At 47.3% G+C, this 13,909-nt stretch overlaps 1 protein-coding gene across 4 annotated transcripts in view; it reads right to left on the bottom strand.

Annotated features, from left to right (window-relative positions):
- Window positions 1–10,018, bottom strand: part of nav3 (neuron navigator 3) — a 377,674-nt gene extending 367,656 nt beyond the window's left edge. For all 4 annotated transcript variants that reach the window (XM_052029889.1, XM_052029890.1, XM_052029891.1 and 1 more), the window contains exon 1: window positions 9,537–10,018. In XM_052029889.1, the coding sequence (XP_051885849.1) occupies window positions 9,537–9,773 (237 nt within the window). In that variant the 5' untranslated portion in view covers window positions 9,774–10,018. The remainder of the gene's footprint in view (window positions 1–9,536) is intronic.
- Window positions 10,019–13,909: the final 3,891 nt, after the last annotated feature.

Genomic DNA, 13,909 nt, shown 5'->3' with positions numbered 1-13,909 from the left:
TCTGTTATTGTTTTCCCTTGTACCAGCTCAATGCACTGATGTGATGAAGTGATCTGTATGAACAGTATGCAAAACAAGTTTTTCACTGTACCACCGTACATGTGACAATAATAAACCAATTTATTCTTAAACCTGTTGGTCTATTTGTGTGGCTGCCTGTGGGATCTTGCTGTGTGAAAATTGGTGGCTGTTTCCTGCAATGCATGAAAAGCTGTGAGAATAACTTCATTGAAACCCTCTTGGAATTCTGAATTATTCCTGACCTTTAACAAAACTTAAGGGAAATTTACACTGTATTTATCTTAAGTTGGGTATGGGCCATGAAAATCAAGTGTACACATAGAATACCTGTCCACTTATAAAGACCTTGTCCAAAACCAATGAAAGGATTTGACGGGGCCAATGTAGAGAAATTTCTTGCATGTGGATTGGGCCCAAGATATGAACTTATTTCAGTTTTTAACGTAAAATGATCAAAGGATGTATAATGAGCATTGCGATTGTGGGACTCGGTACACTGGGCTGACAGGACTGGGAGAGTGAAGGGGAGGCATGGAAGTGAAGGCATAAAGAGGTACAAGAGAGGAGAGGAAGGAGCTTAAGGGAAATCAAAAAACCTGCAGAAGCTGGAAATTGGAAATAAAAACAGAAAATGCTGGAAACACTCAGCAGGTCAGGCAGCGTCTGTGGGAAGAGAAACAGAGGTAATGTCTCAGGTCGAAGAGCCTTCATCAGGGATCTGTTTCTGTGTTGTGGTTCTCCATGATGCAATAAACCGGTCACAGCACAAAGCTTCCAATTCTATTCCAATCCAAAGCACTAAGAGTTATAACAGCACGGAAACAGGCCCTTGGGCCCAACTCGTCCATGCCGACTGTGTTGCCCAGTGAGTTAGTCCCATCTGCCTGTGTTTGGCCCATAGCCCTCTAAACCTCTCCTATCCATGGACTTATCTAGATGGCTTTTAATGGTTGCTAATGTGCCCACCTCAACCACTATTTCTGGCAGCTCATTTCAAATACGCACCACCCTTTGTGTGAAGAAGCTGTCCCTGATGTCCCTTTTAAATCTCTCGCCTCTTATCTTAAACCTATGCCCTCTTGTTTTTAGCACCCCCCTCCCTGGGAAAAAGACCGTCTATGCCCCTTATGACATCATCTACCTCTATCAGGTCACCCCTCAATCCCCTACATTCCAGGGAATAAAGTCCTAGTCTACACAACTTCTCCTAGTAACTCAGGTCCCCAAGTTCAAGCAGCATCCTGGTAAATCTTTTGAGTTTAATAACATCTTTCCCATAACAGGGTGACCAAAACTGTACACAATACTCCAAGGAGGAGTATTTTAAGATAAGATTGCAGATAAAATCAGATATCTGTATTAGTCACATGTACATCGAAACACACAGTGAAATGCATCTTTTGCGTCGAGTGTTCTGGGGGCAGCCCACAAGTGTCGCCACGTTTCCCGCGCCGACATAGCACGCTCACAACTTCCTAACCCGTACGTCTTTGGAACGTGGGAGGAAACTGGGTCGCTGGCGCTGTAATAGCGTTACACTAACTGCTACACTACCGTGCCTGCCCTATTGGAGGAGATCTGTGTGAAGGTAGGTAACTTATGTGCCTCTCAATCCATTAAAGGCAGCAGAACTCCCTTCAAGTGGAAGTTAACAGTAGTCACCACCCTTCGCTGTCAAGAGTTAAATGGAAAGTAAGATCTGAAAGTTGTAGGCCAGTGCCTCAGCGTACTTTACATCCATTCTCTCAGTCGTTCAAACAGAAACAAGTCTCCCACAGGTCGAGGGAGTAAAGCTGGCACACTAGTGTTGGGATATGAGCCATTTTTTCAGACAGAGCATCTGTTAGACAATCTTTAATACAAAACAGATTAACATGCTGCTGACAGCTGGTGTTCCTCAGTAATAAACCATCAGGGCTGGTCGTCAGGATACAGGTACGCTCTCCAAAGCAACTTTCCAAAAGAATTGCAAGTTATAATCATAGTGCCCTGGGCTATTCCAATAATTCCAATATAAATCAAGTTGTAAAACATGTGTGTGTGTTACACATCAAAGTGGAAAAAAACATCTTTGATGGACTCAACAGAATTGTGAGTGATATAATTTAATCAGGTGAAATGATAACGGAATTAATCAGCGCAGAATACTTGTAGCTCAGTTAGATCAACAAACAATCTGCTGGAGGAACTCAGTGGGTCGAGCAGCATCTGTGGGGGAGAGGAATTGTCAGCGTTTCTTGCTGGGACCTGCATCTACTTTTTGAGAAGATTTGGCATGTGACCAAATACTCTAATGAACTTCTATAAGGTATCTTTTTATCAGTCGCATGTACATCGAAACACACAGTGAAATGCATCTTTTGCGTAGAGTGTTCTGGGGGCAGCCTGCAAATGTCGCCACGCTTCCGGCGCCAACATAGCACGCCCACAACTTCCTAACCCGTACGTCTTTGGAATGTGGGAGGAAACCGGAGCACCCGGAGGAAACCCACGCAGACATGGGGCGAACATACAAACTCCTTATAGACAGCGGCCGGAATTGAACCCGGGTCGCTGGCGCTGTAATAGCATTACGCTAACCTCTACACTACCGTGGCACTGTTGAAGTATCCTGACTGGTTGCATCACGGCCTGGTACGACAATTCCAACACACAGGAATACAAGAGAGTAGTGAAGACAGCCCAGTCCATAACGGGCACAGCCCTCCCCACCACTGACATCTACCTGAGGTGCTGCATCAAGATGGCGGCATCTATCATCAAGGATCCCCAACATCCGGGTCATGCCCTCTTCGCACTGCTACTGTCAGGCAGGAGGTACAGAAGCCTGAAGTCCCACACCACGAGGTTCAGGAACAGCTACTTCCCTTCCAACCATTCGGTTCTAGAACTGACCTGCACAACCCTAACCCTAACTCTAACCCTAACTCAGCAACAGAACACTACCTATCACCTCCTACACTACCGTAGACTTGTATCTGATTGTGCTTTTATTGCACTAAGGTCTTGTTTTGCACTGTCTTGTATAATTTATGTTTTGTGTGTTGTCTGTATCTATGTACCTGTGATGCTGCTGCAAGCAAGTCTATCATTGCACCTGTACCTCACTGTACTTGTGCACATGACAATAAACTCCGTGACATGACCTCTAGGGCTTCTGTTCCTCTCCTGCTTTTTGACCAGGTCCTTACCAAGACTCGTTACCGCAGCCACATGTCCTTCCTCAGTCCTGATGCAAGATCTCGACCCAAAATGTCAACAATTCCTCACCCCCCACCCCCACAGATGCTGCTCGGCCCACTGAGTTCCTCCAGCAGATTGTTTGATGTTTCAGTTTCATCTCACCAGAAAGACAGCACTAGGTCCCACATCAAAGGGACCTGGGAATACAGATCATAATTCCTTGAAAGTGGCGTCACAGGTAGATAGGGTCGTAAAGACTTTTGGCACTATGGCCTTCATAAATCAGGGCACTGAGTACAGGAGTTGGGATGTTATATTGAGGTTGTACAAGACGTTGGTGAGGCCAAATTTAGAGTATTGTGTGCAGTTCTGGTCACCTACCTACAGGAAAGATATCAATAAGCTTGAAAGAGGGCAGAGAAAATTTACAAGGATGTTGCCAGGACTTGAGGAGCTGAGCTATGGGGAAAGGTTGAATAGGTTGGGACTTTATTCCCTGGAGCACAGAAGAATGAGGGGAGATCTTATGTATACAAAATTATGAGGGGTATAGATAGGGTGAATGCATGCAGGCTTTTTCCCCTCAGATTGGGTGAGACTAGAACTACAGGTCATAGGTTTAGTGTGAAAGGTGAAATATTTAAGGGGAATCTGAGGGGGAGCTTCTTCACTCAGAGGGTGGTGTGAGTGTGGAACGAGCTGCCAGTGGAAGTGGTGGATGCGGGTTCAGTTGTAACATTTAAGAGAGGTTTGGATAGGTACATGGATGGGAGGGGTTTGGAGGGCTATGGTCCGGGTGCAGGTAGATGGGACTAGGCAGAGGATCAGGTTGGCATGGACTAGATGGGCCAAAGGGCCTGTTTCTATGCTGCAGTACTTGCTTGACTTGCTACAGTGCTGCACTGCCTCGGTGCTGTTCTGGAGTGCCAGCCTAGATCTTTGACCCAAGTCCCGGTGTGGGATTTGAACCCAAAACCCAAAGGCCAAAGCTGCCACCATGTGTTTCCTCCTCATCCCATGGTTACTAAAACTAACAGCCATGAATGATAGAAAAATGGAGGGCTATGTGGGAGGGAAGGATTAGATAGATCTTAGAGTAGGATAAAATGTCGGTACAACATTGTGGGCCGAAGGGCCTGTAACTTTGCTGCAGTGTTCTATGTTGAACTATCCAATAACTTGAGATTGGCTAATAGAGCACAGGTGAAAGCAGAGACGTACATTGTTAGTTACATACACAGATGGAGTGGATGGAGGAGGGGAAAGAAACAGGGTGATAGGGGGGCTGGGGTGGGTGTAGGAGGAACTGGGTGGGTCAGGAGGAGACAGAAAAGGGACAGAGGGGGTGCAGGTTACTAGAAGTTGGACTATTGTGTGTTGCTCCAGATTTCAGCAGCTGCAGTCTCTCCTGCCTCCTTGAACCTGCACTGTTTCCAAAGCTCACACACAGTGTAATAACATCAGCTGCAGCGGGAGCAAGTTTAGAATAATGAAAGGAGACCCCCACTGACTGGCAGCACACAGCATCCCAAATTAATACAGCGCAGAAGGTGGTCATTCAGCCAATCAAATCTGCACTGGCTCTTTAACAGAGATCAGCAATTAGTTCTGATGCAGGGTCTCAGACCCCTTATATAGAGTCACACAGCATGGAAACAGGCCCTTTGGCCCAACTCGTCCATGCCGACTGTGTTGCCCAGCGAGCTAGTCCCATCTGCCCGCGTTTGGCCTCTAAACCTCCCCTATCCATGGAATTATCTAGATGGCTTTTAAATGTTGCTAATGTGCCCGCCTCAACCACTATTTCTGGCAGCTCATTCCAAATACGCACCACCCTTTGCGTGAAGATGTTCCTTTTAAATCTCTCACTTCTGATCTTACAACCTATGCCCTCTTGTTTTTAGCACCCCCTCCCTGGGAAAAAGGCTGTGTGCTTTCACCGTCTATGCCCCTCATGATCTTATATACCTCTATCAGTTCACCCCTCATATGGTGACTCTTTCTCTCTCTGCTGAGTGTTTCCAGCATCTTCTTTTTGGGTGAAGCAGCCAGCATAATCAAAGACCCCACCCACCCAGGTCATTCTCTCTTCTCCCCTCTTCCATCAGGCAGAAGATACAGGAGCCTGAGGGCACGTACCACCAGGCCCGAGGACAGCTTCTATCCCACGGTGATAAGACTATTTAATGGTTCCCTTATACAATGAGATGGACTCTTGACCTCACAATCTACCTTGTTTGACCTTGCACCTTATTGTCTACCTGCAATGCACTTCCCTGTAGCTGTGACACTTTACTCTTGTATTCTGTTATTGTTTTTACCCTGTACTACCTCAAGGCACTCTGTACTACCTCAGTGTACTGTGTAATGAATTATCTGTACGAACGACATGCAAGACCAGATTTTCACTGCACCTCTGTACAAATGACAATAATAAACCAGTACCAATACTTTTATTTCTGCAATTAGTCCCACTGCCCTGCTCTTTCCCTGCAGCCTTGTAAATGTTACCTCTTTTCAAGTGTTATATAAATCCCTTTTAAGAGTTCCAATTAACTCAGTTTCTCCTGCCTGTCAGACATAGCTGAGTAGATGGTCATGGAGTCATATCGCACAGAAACAGGCCCTTCAGTCCACCATGTACTGAAGTCACCTGCACACAATGGGTAAGGGCAGCAGATTCCCTTCCCTGAACCAAATGGGCTATAGTGACAATCCAGCAGTTTCATAGTTACTTCCACTGAGACCAGGCTAGCCTTTGCTTTAAAAACAAACATTAATTATTTGAATTTAAATTCCCCAGCTGACATGCTGGGATTTGATCCCACGTCACTGGAGCAACGATCCAGGGCTCTGGTTGCTCTCTTGTAGTTTAACCACAATGCTATCACACCCCTATCGGGAGAGGGGGAGAACCTCTCAGTCCTCAAACTAGTTCTGCACCTTCCGCAATGTCTTTTCTATAAAACGAAGGCCGGTTTTGTTCACAGTACGCCAGGTCTGATGCAGCCGACAAGATTAATATCATTTCCTTGCACTTCAATTCCACCTCTTCCAGAAACAAAATCCAGAGATTGGGTAAACTGGTACAGGTCGGTACAGTGTAGGGTAAGAAAGTGGCCAAAACTATGTTTACAATGCGAACATACTGGGAAGAAATTTAAGTTGCCTTCACCCCGTGACTCTAATGCTTTTTTTGTTTTATAGCCTTAAGAATCTGCTTCGCAGTTTTAGTGACTTGAGTCTTCGAACCCATGGATCCTTCTACCCATTTTGGATACAGTTCTGAGGACTCCATATCCTCCTTGCCCAAGAATCATGCAAAGAGAAAATTTACAACACAGGAGGCCATTCAGCCCATCGTGTCTGCACCAGTTGTCAAAGAGTTAATCCCACCTCCCAAACCTAATCCCACCTCCCAAACCTAATCCCAGCCCAATCACACCTCCCAACAACAGCTCTTCAACAATACATCCAAATCCTGTCTAAATGGTACAAGGTAGAGGTACAATAACAACACAGTGACTTCCACACGGTAGGGCCCTGAGGAGTGTTGTAGAACAAGACGGACCTTGGAGTTCAGGTACATGGTTCCTTGAAAGTGGCACCACGGGTAGAGAGGGTGGTGAAAAAGGTTTTGGCACACTGGCCTTCATCAGTCAGGGATTGAGTATAGAAGTTGGGACGTTATGTTGCAGTTGTACAAGGCATCGGTGAGGCCGCATTTGGAATATTGTGTTCGGTTTTGGTCACCAAAAAAATATTAATGAGTATGTTGCCAGGATTTGAGGGATTGAGTTATGGAAAGAGGTTCAGTAGGCTGGAACTTTATTCACTGGAGTGTGGGAGAGTGACGGGTGATCATAGAGAGGTGTTTTAAATCATGAGGGGCATAGATTGGGTGAATGGGCACAGTCTTTTTCCCAGGGTTGGAGAATCAAGAACTAGAGGGCATAGGTTTAAGGTGAGAGGGGAGAGATTTAATAGGAACCTGAAGGGCAACTTTTTCACCCAGAGGGTGGTCAGTACATGGAAGGAGCTGCCAGAGGAAGTGGTTGAGGCAGGTACATTAACAACATTTAAAAGGTACTTGGACAAGTCCATGGATGGGAAAGGTTTCGAGGGATATGGGCCAAATGTGGGCAAATGGGACTAGCTTAGATGGGCATCTTGGTTGGCATAGACCAGTTGAGCTGAAGGGCCTGTTCCTGAGCTGTCTGACTCTATGACTCTATGTAGTGGAGGGATTTTGCCTTTACCAGTCTCTGAGGTAATGAGTTTCAGACCACCACCCTGTGAGTGCAAGCTAATTAAGAACAGGAGTAGGCTACTTGGCCCCTCAAGGCTGCTCTACCACATTATAAGATCATGGCTGATTGTAAACCCAACTCCTCATTCCAGTCTATACCCAGGATCCTTCCCCCCACCTTCCCAGCTTAGCTGCAGGTAGTTCTGCTATAACATGATAGTCACGTTCCTAAGAAACCCTGTGTTATAGAAAATCGTGTTAACAGAAGAACATGCTGTAGTTGTCTTCAAAGCACAGATTTAAGCAGGTTTTCCCGATCGCAATCGCACTATAACCAATGCGGCCTGTATAATACAAATAGCGTTCGCTAACCCATCACCCTCATTATAACCAATTCACGTTATGAAAACACATGTTATAGTAGAACTCCTGTCCCTATCTATATTGACCTTAAAAATACTTGGAGACACTGCTTTTACTTTTCCTCATCTTCCCTCCAAACTCTCTACCAACTGCTTTACATCTACAGCCCCGCTTTTACACAGAGAGTGGCGGCCCATTCCAGGCACCCACCACTCTCGGTGTAAAAAACTTGCCCCACACATCTCCTTTTAGCTTTCCCCCTCTCACCTTAAAGCTATGCCCTGTCCCATTATCCCTCGATTCCTTGAATATCCAGAAACCTATCAATCACAATTTTAAATTCAATTAATAGAGTCATACAGCATGGAAATAGAACCTTCGGCAAGGCAAGGTTTCCACACAGAGAGCGGTGGGTGCCTGGAACGGGCTGCCAGGGGTGGTGGTGGAGGCAGATGCAACAGTGGTGTTTAAGAGGCTTTTAGACAGGCACATGAACGTGCAGGAAATGGAGGGATGTGGATCATGAGCAGGTAAAATGGGATTAGTTTAATATGGCATCATGGCTGGCACAGACATGGTGGGCCGAAGGGCCTGTTCCTGTGCTGTACTGTTCCCTGTTCTATTTTGTTGAATGGAGAAGCCGGATTGAGGGCCGAATGGCCTACCCCTGCTCCTATTTCTTATATTCTTATGTAATTTGGCACAGGAATGGTTGCAATTCAACACAATCACTTCTGACTCTGGATAAAAATCAACTCCAAGGCACATAGCACTGAAACAATCAGCATCACACAACCCAATTGATAAGATATTCTTCCACCAACCAAGGGGGAGACACAGTGGCACAGCGGGTAGAGCCGCTGCCTCACAGCTCCAGCGACCCGGGTTCGATCCCGACCTCGGGTGCTGTCTGTGTGGGGCTTGTTCGTGTAGATCGCTCCCCGGTCCTCCTGTTTCCTCCTACATCCCGGAGACGTGCGGGTCAGTAAGTCAACTACCCACTGTAAATTGTCCCTTGGTGTGTGGATTGGCGGCAGAATCCAGGGGGAGTTGGGAGGAATGTGGGGGAATGAATGAGAGCTGACATGGACTCTACGGGCTGAATGGCCTCCTTGTAACGTTGCATAGAAATCCGACGCATCTATTCCACATTATTCCAAGTCCACGCTGTCCGCCAAGAAACAATGAACAAAACGGTTCGGTAATGGTTACTAAACACTTCAACACTTCATCCAGAACGGCCCATTATCCCTCAGCCAGCTCTTTGAATTTGCTCTGGGATTAGTCCCACCTCCTGCTCCTTTGCCAGAGGCTCTGTTTATATTGCAAACCACTGACATTAGCTTTAACGGATTTAACATACTGAGGCTGAGGTGAAAGGTAAAAGATCAGCCACGACCCCACTGGATGGTGGAGCAGGAACAAGGGGCCAAGTTGCTTCTATCTCCTGTGTCCTTGTGTTGAATATCCTCTCCAGCTGCATTTGAGAAGTATCACTCAAACTCGTGGCTCAGGTCAGCGGACGATTCCTTAATTTTTAAAAGAAAAGCAGGCTGCACAAACATCTGAAATATGTAGGAGTGTGTGTTTGCAGTCAGTCTAAAAATAAAGACACAATTAACAGGAAACTCAGCCCAAGGTGCCGAGAATGTCCAGCTCGCTTCCTCTGCTGAAACAGCTGCTAAAAGTTGGGCAAAAATTTGGAAGGTACAACACTGACCTTGCTGTCTGCCTTGTCCTTCGTTTTCGCCTGGAAACTCTGCTTGACTCCGCAGTCGCTGGTCGACTTCCAAGGCAGCTGGTAGCTCGCGTGACCAACGCCCCTGGGCTCCCCCGTAGGGTCGGGGTCCCGTCGACCCGCGGAGTGGGCATCGTGCGGGATGCGGAGAGCAGTGTGGACGGGTTTGGGCCTCTCGGCTGGCAGCCGCAGCCTGGAGGAGACGGGGAGTCCGGGCATGTCCAGCCGGAGGCACGGTGTCTACCGTCCCCAATGCGGCATGCGGGCACTGCCTCGCATGTCACCTCCGACTGCCAGGTATCTCCTGCTGTGGATTGCCGCCAAGTTGTTCCTCCTCCACGCTTGTGCACTGGGAGGGTAGGACGTGCCTCCAGGGCACAAGGGACCCCCTCTGCCAGGAGAGCCTGCCGCAAACACTGCCTGCGAGGATTCAAAGAGCGGTCCCGCCGTCCTTCTTCCTGGATGAATTTGTTCAGCTCAATTTGTACTGGAGCAAAACGAAAGGGGGAGGGAAGGGGGAGGGAGGGAGGAGGGCGGGCAAGCAAGTCTGAGGTCTCCGACTGTCAGAAAACACCAGGAACAAGCCGCTCTGTCCCTGGCCACAGACCACTGCACAACTCTCCAAAAACACGACAGGCAATGAGAAAAATAAAAGGCTCTCCAACCGACAGCCAAAATCCAAGCAGATGTTGAAATGTTCCCTGTCCGGATAAAGCCTCTGGGCTGAAGTTGTTTGTCTGAAGGTCTGGCTATTTTTCATTCCTGACAGCTCGGCCAGTGAACCGGCTGCCTACACAGTGCTTGTCCCCTGCAGAGAGGCAGATCTTCCCTGGAACAGGGAAGAGAAGGAAGCAGCACACACAGCCCCTGCCCAAAGGCAACTGGATTAGCAAAGACTGAAATCTGAGTCATTAAGGAAAGACACACTTGCATTCTTGGATGTTCCAAAATCATTAAAATCGAGTAACTTTTTCTAAAAATACTACCACACTGAAGTCTCAATATGGGCACAGTGGTTAAGTTACTGGGTTAGTAACCTAAATTGGTAAATTGGTTTATTATTGTCACATGTACCGAGATACAGTGAAAAATTTTGCATGCCATCCATACAGATCATTTCATCACATCTGTGCATTGAGGTAGTACAAGGGAAAAATAACAGCAGAATTCAGAATAAAGTGTTACAGAGAAAGTAGGATTGTTGGAGTCAGAGAGTTTAGGTTTAAAAGAGTAAAATGTTCATAATAGAAGTAACGTAGAAGGCACTAGAAGACTAGGAACCTGAGTTCAAACCCCAGCATAGCAGGTGTGGAATTTAAATTCAATTAATAATCAGGAATTTGAAATACAGCTGGTTTTGGTAACGGTGATCATGAAAACTACTGGATTGTCATTAAAACACATCTGGCCTTTCAGAGAAGGAAATGCGCCGTCCTCATCCAGACTAGCCGGTACGTGACTCCAGCCAACGACAATGCGGTTGACTCTGAGTAAACCCCTCTGCTCTGGGCTGTTAGAAACGGGCAATAATTGTTGGTCTTGCCGGCAACACCCACACCAAAAAAAGGGCACAGCAGCAGAGCTGCGCACAGCAAGACACCACAAACCTCAATGAGATTCAGCTGGTAAATTGGGCAACGGCAGATGGAATTTAATCCTGGTAAGTGTGAGGTGATGCTTTTTGAGGGGTGGTGGGGGGTGGTTGGTCTAATAAGTGCAGACATACACCATGAATGGTAGGGCTCCAGAGAGTACCAAGGAACAAAGGGACCTTGCTGTACAAGTCCAAAAGTTGCTGAAGGTGGCAGTGAAAGTGGAGGGAGGTAGCGGTACAGCTTTATACAATAAAGCAGGCACAGTAGCGTAGCGGTCAGCGTAACTATTACAGCGCCAGTGACCCGGGTTCAATTCCCGCAGCTGCCTGTAAGGAGTTTGTACGTTCTCCCCGTGTCTGCGTGGGTTTCCTCCGGGTGCTCTGGTTTCCTCCCACATTCCAAAGACATACGGGTTAGGAAGTTGCGGGCACGCTATGTTGGCGCCGGAAGCATGGCGACACTTGCGGGCTGCCCCCAGAACACTACACCAAGGTGTATTTCACTGTGTGTTCAATGTACATGCGACAATAAGACATTTTATCGGCAAGGCTGCAGTTTGGCAAACTGTGTGCAGATCTGGTCCCACGCTATAGGAAGGACTTGACTGCATTGGAGAGGGTGCAGAGGAGATTCACCAAGATGGAGTGTTATGAGGAGAGATTAAACAGGTTGGGCTTGGAGGGGAGGAGGCTGAGGGGTGACCTATAGAGGTAGGTAAAATTATGAGGAGGACGGACAAAGTAGATAGTAAAATTCTTTTTCCGATGATGCGGTTGTCAAAGACAAGAGAGCATAGGGTTTAAGGTGAGAGGTAGGAGATGCAGAGGGGGTCTGAGGGGGATTTTTTTTACCCAGACAGTGGGTGGAATCTGGAACAGAATGCCTGAGGGACTGAAAGCAGAGACCCTCACAATGTTTAAGAAAACTCTTGACAACCACTTGAATCGCCAAGGCAGAGAAGGCTACAGACCAGTGTTGGTAAATTGGTAGAGTCATACAGCATGGAAACAGGCCCTTCGGCCCAACTGGTCCATGCTGACCAAGATTCCGATCTAAGCTAGTCCCATTTGCCTGCGTTTGGCCTATATCCCTCTAAACCTTTCCTATCCATGGACGGTGTCCAAGTGCCTTTTAAATGTTGTTAATATACCTGCCTCACCCACTTCCTCTGGCAGCTCGTTCTATGTACGGACCACCCTCTGGTGAAAAAGTTTCCCTCACCTTATGTCCTCTAGTTCTTAATTCCCCAACCCTGGGAAAAAGACTGAGCACTCACCCTGTCTATGCCCCTCATGATTTTATGCACCTCCATGAGGTCACCCCTCATTCTCCTACACTCCAATGAATAAAGTCCCGGCCTGCTAAACCTCTCTCTGTAACTCAGTCCCTCGTAAACCTTTTCTGCACTCTTTCCAATTTAATGGTACTTGATGGTTGATATGGTTTCTGTGTTGTACGACTCCAAGAGATTGGTTGGCTCACAATGGGGTCTTTTCTCTACTCAGGAGGTAGGCAGCTTGTGCGGTCAGTTTCCACCCACCCTCCTGCCCCAGTGGCCTGCAAAACCGGTCTCATGAAGGCAACTAAACTGACCCACAGCTGGACTGCCAAATGAGAAGGTGTACAGAGACTCACTCAACGGGAATAAAAGCAAAGCTCTTGAGAACCAGTGACCGACCATGGTTCCACTTGTTTATTACTGCTGAAGAATTGTTGAAGGGGCAGGTGCTCGCTACATCGAAGGTGCAAGACCTGACAGCAAGTCGACAAAATCATCGAGTTATAGGGTAATACAGCACGGAAGCAGGCCCTTCGGCCTAACTGGTTCATGCCAACCAAGATGCCCATCGAAGCTAATTTAATTTGCCCGCGTTTGGCCCATATCCTTTCCTATTACCCCTCATTCTCCGATGCTCCAAGGAACAGACTCCTAGCCTGGCCAACCTCTCAGGGCCTCAGGTTGGCCAGGCTAGGACTTTGTTCCTTGGCCCTCAAGTCCTGGCAACATCCTCGTAAATCTTTTCTGCACTCTGTCCAGCTGAATGGCATCTTTCCAATAGCATAGAGACCAAAACTGAACACAATATTCCAAAATGCAGCCTCACCAACGTCATGCAGAACTGTAACATAATGCCTGTGTTGATGAAGGCCAGTGTGCCAAAAGCCTTCTTTACCACCTCGTCCACCTGTGATGCCACTTTCATGGAACCATGTACTTGTACTCCTAGGTCCCTCTGTTCCCACTCTCCAGGACCCCACCGTTCACTGTGAAAGTCCTACGCTGATTTGCCTTCCCAAAATGTAACACAATGCACTTCCGACTTAAATTCCATTTCCCGTTCCTCAGCCCACTTACCCAGCTAATCAAGATCCGGCTGTAATTCTTGATAACCGTCTTCACTGGCTATGACACGACCTATTTAGGTGTCATCTGCACACTTATGAACCATGCCTTGTACGTTCTCAGTCAATTTAACAATTGGATTCAACTCCTCTCGTTGGACTGACAGCAGGCCCCAACAGTGTGGCACTCCCTCAGCAGGTCACTGGGTATCAGCTGAGACATCTGTGCTTATCTCTCGCTGTAGACTGGAGCATCAACCCACAGCCTTCTAACCCTGACCTGGGTGGCCAACTGCTGAACAAAGCAACTCATACGATGAATATTGAACAGGGGTCAAACTGTTCATTGAGATTCAGACACTCACCTTACTGGAGGCTGCAATCTCTCCCACCCTCAACCTGAACTGCTCCAATCAG

Source organism: Pristis pectinata, chromosome 15 (assembly GCF_009764475.1).
Source record: "Pristis pectinata isolate sPriPec2 chromosome 15, sPriPec2.1.pri, whole genome shotgun sequence".
Taxonomy (NCBI): domain Eukaryota; kingdom Metazoa; phylum Chordata; class Chondrichthyes; order Rhinopristiformes; family Pristidae; genus Pristis; species Pristis pectinata.
The sequence above is the reverse complement of the archived record's forward strand: the minus strand, read 5'-3'. Positions and strand labels throughout refer to the sequence as shown.